This window comes from Triticum dicoccoides, chromosome 6B (assembly GCF_002162155.2).
Source record: "Triticum dicoccoides isolate Atlit2015 ecotype Zavitan chromosome 6B, WEW_v2.0, whole genome shotgun sequence".
Taxonomy (NCBI): domain Eukaryota; kingdom Viridiplantae; phylum Streptophyta; class Magnoliopsida; order Poales; family Poaceae; genus Triticum; species Triticum dicoccoides.
Genome location: NC_041391.1, coordinates 44,217,633 through 44,229,208, shown reverse-complemented (window position 1 = coordinate 44,229,208; position 11,576 = coordinate 44,217,633). Strand labels below are relative to the sequence as shown.

Genomic DNA, 11,576 nt, shown 5'->3' with positions numbered 1-11,576 from the left:
GAATATCTTCATAACTATGCGCTTTTCTATCAATTGCCCAACAGTAATTTGTTCACCCACCGTATGCTATGTGCTCAAGAGAGAAGCCTATAGTGAAACTATGGCACCCGGGTCTACTTTTATCATATAGTAAAACACAAAATACATTACTGCAATTTTATTTACTTTATTTTATTTTGCAATTTATCTTATTACCTACCACTACGAGATTTGGTCCTTGTAAGTAACCTTCGAGGGATTGACAACTCCCTTGTTTGTGTTGGATGCAAGTATTTGCTTTTGTGCGTGCAAGTGCTGCTAACGAGGTTCTGTGTGGTTCTCCTACTCGATTGATAATCTTGGTTCTTAACTGAGGAAAATACTTATCTCTATTGTATTGCTTCTTTCTATCCTCTTTGAGGAAATCCTAACGCAGCTCACAAGTAGCAATATGATGTGTTACCTCCTAGATCTGTGTGCCTTAGGATCGAGGTCCTGACAATAAACGCCCGGACTAACGGCCCGACCACTGTCCGTTAAAAGAAAGGTGACCAGCACCCCTTATATTTAGCCCAAATATGGGATAGATATGGGGCGGCTCGGGTGCGCCCGAAAGCATCCACCACGTCGAACCCGACAGGCCTACTCCAACCACAAATTGCACCAAATCCACCAAAACCATTCTCCCTCCTCCTGCCTCCTTCAACCTTTCCCACGTTCAAGCCTTCGCCGTCCGCCACCCTTCCTCCCCATGATCGCCCCGGTCTCAATCCATCGCCCTAGATGTCGTCCACCGTCGTCGACTGCCGCAACAGAGGCTGCGTCTGCCTCATCCAACGGTGTCCCGTCTTCGGCTTTGTCCCGCAAGTCGGAGAATGTCACCCGGAGGGACCAACAACAGAGCCAGCGAGAGAGGGAAGCGTTAGTGTCGCAAGGAGCGGATGTAGACATGGACGAGCTGTTGTCCCCCCGCCACGCACGGGATCTTGCACCCCATACATCCAACCGTCGACAAGGATTGCGCCGTTGTACTAGGTTGGATAAAGGAGGATCCGACGCCGGGTTGGGGCATTCCGAAGAGCTTTCCGCCCATGCAGATGCCAGCAGGGAATGTCTATCACTCGCCGCAGCTGGTTCGGGCTTGCGGAGAAGAAGGATATCAATGACCATTAGGGAGTACGAGGAGGCGAGGGCAGCTACAGCAGCAGCGACGCATGCGACAAGGATGCAGACGGAGAATGCGGCCCGGATGCAGGTGGAGGAGGACGCAAGGATGGCCTCGGAGCAGGTGACTTAGATGGTGTTCAACGAGTGATCGGGCCACCGACGAGTGATCCAACATGCTCGAACATTGATTTTACTTTGGCATATCCACATTGTTTAACTATGATTTGTTTTGCTTTATTTCAAACTGTTGAATTAAGACAATTTGTATCATATGATTGATGTGCATGGATTTGAGGCTCCGCATTTGAGGTGTGGATGTGCGGTAGCCCATATGAGGGGTCGCCTGGGGGCGCCCCTATATCTCGCATTCCGCGAGATTTACGGGACGCTCGCTGAAGGGGAGCGAGATGGGCCGGCCAGGAGCACGGGAGGCCACAACCTCCTTTTTTTGGTTTTCTATTTTCTGCTTTCGTTTTCGATATATTTTTTAATTTTGTTTATACTTTAAAATATTCTAATATATATATTAGAAAAAATACTATATGATTTTTTTTCTTTCAAAATGTTTACCAAGCATTTGAAAAATGTTAAATATGTAGAGATAAAATGTTTATCACATATAAGATAAAATCATGTATTTAAAAAGTGTTAATCAAGCATTTAGAATTTGGTTGAACAAGTATCTGGAAAATGCTAAATGCGTATAGAAAAAATGTTGACTATGTATTATAATAATGATGAATTTTTTATCATGTATATAAATGTTAATCGTGCATTTGAAAAATATTAAATAAATATTTGAAAAATGTATATAAGCTTTTGAAAAATGTTAAATGTGTATAAATAATGTTATTTAGCTATTGAGCTTCAAAGTTTATGTTTTTATGTGATCGCAGCATCAAAAAGAAAGTCTGAATTTTCCACGGAAGCCGGCTCAAAATATTTGATCTTAGGTGCATTTCCCTCTGGAATATTATTGTTCGGGTGCGACCGGACTACTACCGATCAATTTTTGGGAACTTATTTATAGACGACCATGTAAAAATGATCAATCGTTTTGATCATGTACATAAATTTTTTAATCAAGTATTTGAAAAATGTTGGAAAAATATTTTAAAATATTTCTTAAGCAACTAAAAATATATTAAATGTGTATAGAAAAAATTTAAGCATGTACCAAAAAATGATGAATTTTTTGTTATGTATATAAAAATGTTAATCAAGCATTTGAGAAAATATTGAACAAGTATTTGAAAAATATTAATATGGCTTTTGGAAAATGTTAAATGTATAAAAAAATGTTAAAACTATATTAAAAATGATTAAAACTTTGATCATGTTTATAAAAAATTAATCAAGCATTTAAGAAAATGTTGAACATGTATTTAAAAAATATTAATCAAGAATTTAAAAAATGTTAAAAGTGTATAAAAAATTGTTGGTCATGTATTAGAAAAAGTTAAACTTTTATTTGAAACAAAAAGGAAGAAAGAAACAAAATCGAAGGAAAATAATAAAAAAATAAAATAAAAGAAAACATGAAACCGATAAAGAAATAAAGAAAACCAAAGGAAAACAATGGTAAAAGAAAGGAAAAAATAATGAAAATAGAGAAAACCCAAGAAAACCCAGTGGAAAACAAAAGAAAAAAACAGAAAAACACTGTGAAAAACTAGCTCACTTGCCTAAAGTAGGACGCATCCAACTATCTGAGCACGAAATGGACACGAGCCTAGTGGCTACCAGCTCTCTCGGTTAGCCCGTAGACAAGAGTTAGATCCCCGGATGCGTCCCTGTTCTTCTCGATCTTTTTAACAGTGTGCGCTGTAAAATGAGCCGACCAGATACTGTTTTCACTTGAAAGGAAACATCTTACGGTCTCGCTTAAACCGACATATAGTCGCGGCGCCGTCTGGCACTGTCTGCAAACACGCTCAGGCTAATTGCCATGTCTGGTTGTAGATGCTCTGATACTTGTTGAGTTTTTTTAGAAAAAAAAATACGAGTCGAATTTTCATGGAAAAAAATAGGATACGAATTGAGTTGGTTCACAACCGAGTGAGGGGCCTTATCCGGACCAAGATGCCAATGTAGCCTTTTTGTATGGATGTGGCTATATTTCAATCGACTGAAATATAATCAAATCTCAGTTTGATGATATGTAGTAAGTATATTATAAGAAAAAAACTAAAAAGAAAATTTTTGTACGAATCTTGACAAAGGAATATAGCATCGACTGACTGATATATGACCAAGTCTCAGTTTTTCGTATATGTATACTGTTCAAGGCCGGTCAGTTGGCTAGTAGTGTCGCTCGTCCGCAGCTCACACAGTGGCCTGTGCTGTGCGAAATTAATTGAATTGAAGCAGCCGCATCTCTCTGAAGATGGAATAAAGGTCTCCCCGCCTAGCTCTCGTTCCGGCGGTGCATCTAGCATCGTTGGTGGGCGTGTGGAGGTGTGTCTTCGGCAGATCTATCTTTGGTGGATTTGCTCGGATCTCGTCGTTGTTCATCTACGTTCGTGTGTCTTCGGTTTGGATCCTTCCGATCTACGTTATTTTTCATCGGCGGCGGTTGCTGTTCTGGGGTGCTGGTCCTGTGGGGCCTTATCACGACGACTTCCCGACTGTCTACTACAACAAGTTGTGCCCGGCTCCGGCGATGGAGGGGCGATGACGGCGGCGCGCCTTCGGCTCGCTTCGGTGCTTGTAGTCATCGCCAGGTGGTCTACGAATCTGGATGTAATTTTTATTTCTGTTATTCGTTGTACTGCCATGATTGAAGATGAATAGATTGGAAGTTTTTTGAAAAAAAAATAGAAGCAGCCGCATTTCCTAGGGTTAGGGTTTCAGAGCAACAGTGACGACCGCCGATTCGAAAGCATCGAAGCAGAATTGTAAGTGAATCAGGGGCCGGTGGCTGCGATGTGCTGATCTCCTCCGCCGCCGTTGCTCAGCTTTGTTTGGTCGAGAGGGAGCAAGGGTGGTGTTCGTCCGGCCATCTCACCGCCGCCACCGGCCACCGCCGCGCCGACGAGTCGAGCTCAGGCCTGGAAGGTGAGTTGTCAAATCTGTGATTTTGATCTTTGTCGTCCCTGCTGCCTCCCGCCCCTTAGGTTGTTCGCCTCGTGTTCTCGCAGCTTCCGACGCGCACCACCTGTTCGACGGAATGCCTCGCACAAGCAGGGCAGAGAAATCGTTGAAGTCCTGCAACGAGGACCGGATCAGCGCCCTGCCGGACGACGTCCTGCGCCATGTTCTTGGCTTCCTGCCGGCGGATGAGGCAGTGCGCACCTGCCTGCTTGCCCGGCGCTGGCGCTACCTTTGGAAATCCATGCGCCGTCTTCGCATCAACAAAATTGGGAGGTGGGGGAGCAGCTCTGGCGTTTTCCTTACCAAGTTTGTGAGCTGCATGCTGCTTCTCCGAGACCCTGGCTCAACTCTAGATGAGGTCGAGATCGAGTATGAACGTCATTTTGACGACGATCATACTTGGACATCAACATGGATCCATCATGCTTTGTCATGCCAAGCTCAGGTCCTCACTGTCAAGTTCCCTTTGCATCAGTTCTTGGTCTGCTATTTGGACGGCCCTCCTCTTGTCTCCCGGTATTTAAGAAGATTGCAGGTTTCTGATGTGACGTTGAAAAGCAACTTCCTAAAATTTTCAAGCTGTTCAGCACTGGAGTATCTGAAGATAAAAGACAGCAACTTAGAGACTGTGAGTAGCGTCCTTTCCCAGTCTTTAAAGCATCTGAGCATCGAGGATTGTTATTTAAAAAATGATGGCCGGATTCGTATTTCTGTCCCAAATCTTGTTTCACTGCAACTCATATCATGTGGAGGTAGAGTCCCATTGCTCGAAGGCATGCTGTCATTAGAAACCGCAGTTGTCAGGCCTCAAGTCTGCTGGAAGGATTGCTGTCTTGAAGGTGTGGCTGAGGGGTGTTGTGGTACTTGTGCGAATTGTTGTGGTAATGATGACCACAATGGTGGCTGTATACTTTTTGGAGGTCTGTCTCGTGCTAAAAACCTGGAGTTGACAGCTGATCCGGAAATGGTACACCTACACATACTTCATCTTGATTTTAATGCATATGTGTTCTGATCTCCATAGTAGTATCTGTTGGGGTCTCTATCCATCTTTACATATCAGTTAATGACGAAAATAGTGTAGCCAGTTGTATTGCCACCAGATGAGCTCTTATGTTTCATTTTGTATATGTTAAAAATTCTATATATGTTTATGTGACTGCACTTTCAGATCTGACCCAATTCTAGTTGAGAAAGTCTTGTGGTGTTGAGAATATCCATTCAGACAGCATGCTCATGATGTGAATATCTAAAAGATATATCAACAATTCTTTGTAAATGTAGAGAGGGTTATTAATTATGACATACTGACGTTGCTTATATACTTCATCTAGGTATGAATTTTAAATGTTTAGCCAAAGGTCCATTGCACTTTCAGTACCAGTGCACTGTGGAATTTAAAACTAGATCCTTAACGGGAACTGCTTTGCACTTTGTTCAGTTTATTTTCAGAAGGGATTTGAGGTGGTGCCCTACATTTAGTAGGTTAAAGACATTGTTGCTGAGCGAGTGGTGTGTGCAACCTGACCTCCATGCACTAGTTTGTATGCTTGAACATTCACCGGTTCTTGAGAATCTGACACTTCAATTGTGTGAGGTATTTGTTTTCTGAATGGACAGTGGCATAGTTCATGCGGTGTTAAGTTTTATTTTCATACATGATTGATTGATATTGGTGAAATATTCTTGTTTGTTACAGCAAGAAAAAACTATATATGGAATGGAAGTGGAAGAAAATCCTGGTTTGATGGAGAAACCAGCTGCTATTTCGGGATACCTGAAGACTATCGAAGTCAAATGTGAAGAGGTTGATAACAGAGTTTGCAAAGTTCTGAAGTTCTTGAGTACATTTGGCATTGCAATTACTATCCAAAGGACTAACAGATAGTCGGAGAAAATGTAAGTTAACTTGTGGCTCTCTTCCTGGTTTTAGTGCAACTCAGTTGTATAGAAAGCCTTCATATAATGGGCGTACAAAACACGACCAAATCTATTTTCTTGGATAGAATTATCCAATGAGGCATGTCAACTAATTAACTCCCATGCGAATCAAGACGTCAAATCCTGAGTGCTTCTTTTGAAGCATCAAACTCGGATGAGATGAGTGAACATGGGTGGTCTTTTGCACTGCTATATGTTCATGTGCATGCCTCCTTGTCAAGTAACTGAGCAAAGTTGTTTCTTCACACGATTCCCCTCCTGAAGTCATATTTTGTTTAATTGTTTTTATATACTTATACATGATTCAGTTTTCAAGAGTTGATGACGAGCTTTTGGGCTGCTGATGGATGTACCAACCAACCATTCAGTTCCGGAGGTGGTGAGGCGAGGAGCTTTGTGCTGTCGATGGATGAGCATTCAGGAATGAAAAAGCTCGTCGCTATCTTTGTTCCGTGTGAACTTTCGTAATTTGCAACTCGAATCCATTTAGATGTCTAAACTGATTACTCTGCTTAGGGTAATGTACTCCTACTAATATTGTTGACCGTAGAATCGGCGAAAAAGAAAGTGGAACAGACTGTAACACAAACATGAGTTATTGGGTTTGTTTGGATAAATTTGGTATTTGTGGCTATGCATATTTAACAGTCTCTCGTCTGAATACCACCGTAAAGTATGAGCGCAGTTAGGGAAAAAAATTCAAAAAAAAAAGGGCTATTTGGCTTCGCCCGGGTTCGAACCGGAGACCTTCAGTGTGTTAGACTGACGTGATAACCAACTACACCACGAAACCGTTCTTGCTTTGTTTCCTGTTTAACAGCACTTGTTCGTATACTTTTTCACTTCTTTGACTGACCTAGATAAACTGTTTTCCATGCTTAGTGTCGGCTGAACTGCAAAAACAAAAGAGGTGCAATTCGTAAATGACCTGCAAATAGTTCATTTTGAAGCAAGAGAGAACATTATAATTAACGCATACGCTATATAAACACAATCTAAAATTCTAGAATCATAATTCCCCTGAACCCAAGCAAAAATGTAGGAGCCAGCAGCCTTCAGCTACGCTCCAAGTGCCGTCTTTACTACAAGTAGTAGCTAGGACCATATTCTTTGAGCGGCTAGCTAATTACTTGTACTAATACTAATTTTTCTTTTATCTTGGATCAAAAGATCAAAAAGGTATGCTCTTATAGGTACCTAAAAAAGGGGAATACTTTGCAGCTGACCAACTGATCAGGGTAAAATGTGCATCACTTGTTACCATTTGGTCACACCAGTATAGATCTGTAGTGTTTTAGAGCAGGTTTTTCAACAGAGCCCTCGGTCAGTTCTGACTTCCGATTCTACTCAACTTGAGCATACACTCATATTCTCCTACAATGTTTCATGTAAAGAAATAAAAGTCGCTAAAGGGTTCGCGTGCCTGACAGTGTGGGAGAATCGTTGTTGGGCTCTGCACCGGGATTTTCTGCGCCATCTGCTTTACGAGCCCTGCTGAATTTCTTCTCCCTGTACACTAGGTAACCCGAATTGCGACCAGAAAAAGACACAAGATCATTTTGCAAGTCACCCCCATGATGAAAAGTAGGAGGAATAATAAGTGCTGGAGGAAGCTAATTAGTTTTTGCATGAAGTTGGGCACCGGAATTTTCATGGAGCTCAGAAAACAGAAATATAGAGTCATCAAACACGATATCACCAGAGATACGTCGAATTGATATGTGAAAGATGTAATATATATACCAATGAACGAACACTGGGTAGAACGGAGCTAAAGTTTGTGTTTACTGAAAGGACGAAGGTTTGGCCATACTGCGCACCCAAATATACGAAGGAAAGAGTAGTCTGCTCTAAGGTTGAAAAGAAGTTCTAATGGCGTTTAGGGTTGAATAACTTCGCTAGGTAGGAAATTGAGTGGTAGACCGATGGGCGCGACACCGGCAGGGGGGAGGAGAATGGGAGGCGGCAGGGTTCATCTAGGGAGGGGGGGAGGGGGAGGGGGCCTCGGCGGGGCGGAGCGAGTGGAGGGAGAGGAAGGATACAGAGAAGAGAGCTACCATGGCGAGGAGGAGGAGCGTGCAAGGGGTGGGGTGTGGTTAGGTAGGAAATTGATGAGATAAATAATGGTGATAAATGTGGTAAAATCCCAAAATGTTAGAGGAATGGATGTGTTAGCAAGTAAAGCAAGACTAATCTCGACAGCGTGTCTATGTTTTGGTTCAGCTGAACCATTCTGTTGATAAGCATGAAATAAGACCAATCTCCACGATGTGTCTATGTTTTGGTTCACTTGAACCATTCTGTTAATAAGCAAGATGGCATGAGACATTATATAGGAAATACTAATGCGCTCAAAAATGAATTTAATCTGCTATACTCACCGCCCACTCAGTTTGCTGGCAAGGATTCTTCTATCAAATAAATGTCTGTTGAATGTAAAGAAGAAGCAAAGCTAGGAGGAAAAGCAGAGGAGGCACGCACGAGTTGTGGATCCAGGCAACAAATGCCTTTTTCTTTTTCTTTTTTCAGCAACGAATGCTGGGTGTGCTGCTTGCAACCAATGCAAGGTTCGGCTTATTACATAGCAGAGACCCACTCCACTCCTACCAACTCTGCAGCACATCAACTCACAATGTATTGCTCCCGGTCTAAGCATGGACAGCCATGACACGCGGTGGCATGTCCTCTCACACAATGCACGGCATGTGCGTGTACCTTACATCAGGCTAACATCGCAGGAGTCAAACATGCATGAACCTTACATCAGGCTAACATGGCAGGAGTCAAACATGCATGAACACATGAGCATGATCAACAATTAATTAAATCATACATCGACTAGATTAACTTCTAACACCGCCCACTCAGTTTGCTGGCAAGAATTCCTTTAGCAAATAAATGCTTAACATGTTGGAAATCATGAAACTTTTGAAACACATTTGATTATTTTTTTATCAAGTATATCCAGGTAAACTTGCTGAAATTGTCGATAAAGGAAACATGGTTGATAGTTGACTTGATTCTGTGATTAAACAGAAAGTTTTGCGTCTAGTGTAGAAATTCCTGTAATTTACTGGAATGTGATAATTAGCTGATATTTTTACACCTGATTAATATACAAATTGCCCATGTTGTTCTAGTTTGTCATAATGTTTGGAGTTACATAATTATAGATTCTATTCAGATCATTGCAGACTATTCTGTTTTAGATAGATTCTATTTTCATTGCATAATTGCTTGTTTTGATAATGCTATGGTTTATATCGGGGGGTATAAGTCATGGAGAAGTTGGAATACAGTAGGTATTATGCAATAATAAAATATGAACGGGTTCATAACAGTACCTAAATTATGCGAGTTCTTTATGACTAATGTGAGTCCATGGATTATACGCACTTCTATCTTTCCGCAATTTGCAAACCTCTCCAGTAGCATGCAATGCTCTTTCTCACCTCGAGACTTGGAGCAAACTTAGCCGGTGCATCTAAACCCCGTCACATGATATGCTCTATCACACATAAATCTCTTTTACCTTCCTCAAAAAACCCACCATACCTACCTATCATGACATTTTCATAGCCATTTCGAAATATATTTCCATGCAACTTTCATCGTTTCATTTTTATGATATACATGTTCATTGTCATATTGCTTTGCATGATCATATAGCTCACATTATATTTGTGGCTCAGCCACCATTCATCATTATTATACATGTTACACTTGATCATTGCACATCCTGGTACACTGCCAGTGGCATTCATATGGAGTCATATTGTTCTAGTTATCGAGTTGTAAGTAAATAGAAGTGTGATGATCATCATTATTAGAGCATTGTCACGGTGAGGAAAGGATGATGGAGACTGTGATTCCCCCACAAGTTGGGATGAGACTCTAACGAAAAAAATAAAATAAAATAAAAGGAGAGAGGCCAGAAATAGCCGAACAAAAAATGACGAGAGAAGAAGAGAGAAGGGGCAATTTATTATCTTTTACCACACATGTGCTTCAGGGTGGCACCGTGTTCTTCATATAGAGAGCCTCAATGAGTAGTCACTTTTATATACTAGTGGGAAATTTTCATTATAGAACTTGTCTTGCATATTCCGATGATGGGCTTCCTCAAATGCCCGAGGTCTTCATGAGCAAGAGAGTTGGATGCACACCCACTTATTTTCAATTTGAGCTTTCATACACTTGTAGCTCTAGTGCATCCGTTTCATGGTAATCCCCACTCCTTGAATTGATATCGATTCATGTGCATCTCCATAGCCCATTGATCTGCTGAGTTGATGTGAGACTTTCTTCATTTTTGACTTCTCCTATTTGATCCCTACCACTGCATTCTATTCTACCTAGTCCTATGTCCATGGCTCATGCTCATGTATTGCGTGAAGTTGAAAAAGTTGATGCACGTTGGAAGTGCGATCCAATTGCCTGGTTTGACACCAAGGCGCTCATGATTTATATTTTTGCGGTAAAGACAAAGTCATGCCATGTCAACATGCATGATAAAATGAGGGGGATAACATTCGTTAAGGATCGTATATTTTGAAAAATTAATTATTATGTTCCTTATATTCATGGATATTATTAAGTTGATATTGCTACGTCATCGTTTCTCATCAAGTATACCGTAAAGAAATTATATGATACCCATGTTAGGTAGCATTTCACATCAAAAATTCTGTTTTTATCAATTACCTACTCAAGGACGAGCATAAATTAAGCTTGGGGATGCTTGATATGACTCCAACGTATCTATAACTTTTGATTATTTCATAATATTATACTATCAATCTTGAATGTCTTATACGTATTTTGTACTATTTTATATCATTTTTGGGAACTAACATATTAATCCAGTGCCTAGTGCCAGCTACTATTTCTGCTTATTTTTGGTTTTTCAGGAAATCTTTACCGTACGAAGTCCAAACAGTACGAAAGTTTTTCATGACTTTTTCTAGACAAAAGAGACCCTGGAAGCTTTGGAAGGAGACCGTAGACTGCACGAGGAGACAGCAAAGCAACAAGGCGCGCCCAGGGGGTAGGAGCAACCTGATGCCTTGTGGTCCCCTCGTGGCTCCATCTGACCTGGCTTCGCTTCTATAAATTCTCAAATATTGGTAAACCAATATAGAGCCACCCGAAACCCTTTTTCACCACCGCAAGTTTCTGTTCTTTCGCGATCCCATATGGAGGCCTTTCTCGGTACACTGCCGGAGGGGGAATCGATCACGGAGGGCTTTTTCTATCACCCTTGCTTCCTTCCGATGATGCGCGAGTAGTTTACTACAAACCTTCATGTCCATAGCTAGTAGCTAGATGTCTTTCTTCTCTCTCTTTGATCTTCAATACGACCACAGACATACGGGTCCATAGCTAGTAGCTAGATG

The 11,576-nt window shown here is 41.4% G+C and overlaps 1 protein-coding gene and 1 non-coding gene across 2 annotated transcripts; one reads left to right on the top strand and one right to left on the bottom strand.

Moving 5' to 3' along the window:
• Positions 1-4,004: 4,004 nt before the first annotated feature.
• LOC119324397 (FBD-associated F-box protein At5g56370-like) lies at positions 4,005-6,788 on the top strand. The gene is made up of 5 exons (XM_037598183.1): positions 4,005-4,203; positions 4,287-5,206; positions 5,681-5,836; positions 5,939-6,138; positions 6,489-6,788. The coding sequence occupies exons 2-4, from the start codon at positions 4,316-4,318 to the stop codon at positions 6,125-6,127; spliced, it is 1,236 nt and encodes a 411-aa protein (XP_037454080.1). The 5' UTR covers positions 4,005-4,203; positions 4,287-4,315; the 3' UTR covers positions 6,128-6,138; positions 6,489-6,788.
• A 111-nt stretch (positions 6,789-6,899) lies between these two features.
• TRNAV-AAC lies at positions 6,900-6,973 on the bottom strand. Its single transcript has one exon. It is a non-coding gene; the product is annotated as a tRNA-Val (tRNA).
• Between the last annotated feature and the right edge of the window lie 4,603 nt (positions 6,974-11,576).

What these genes read in the sequence shown, in the direction of transcription:
- LOC119324397 (XM_037598183.1), top strand. Translation starts at nt 4,316, where the DNA reads ATGCCTCGCACAAGCAGGGCAGAGAAATCGTTGAAGTCCTGCAACGAG. An exon ending in TGACAGCTGATCCGGAAATG is followed by an intron (nt 5,207 to 5,680) that starts GTACACCTACAC and finishes CACTTTGTTCAG; the next exon opens with TTTATTTTCAGAAGGGATTT. An exon ending in TGACACTTCAATTGTGTGAG is followed by an intron (nt 5,837 to 5,938) that starts GTATTTGTTTTC and finishes TGTTTGTTACAG; the next exon opens with CAAGAAAAAACTATATATGG.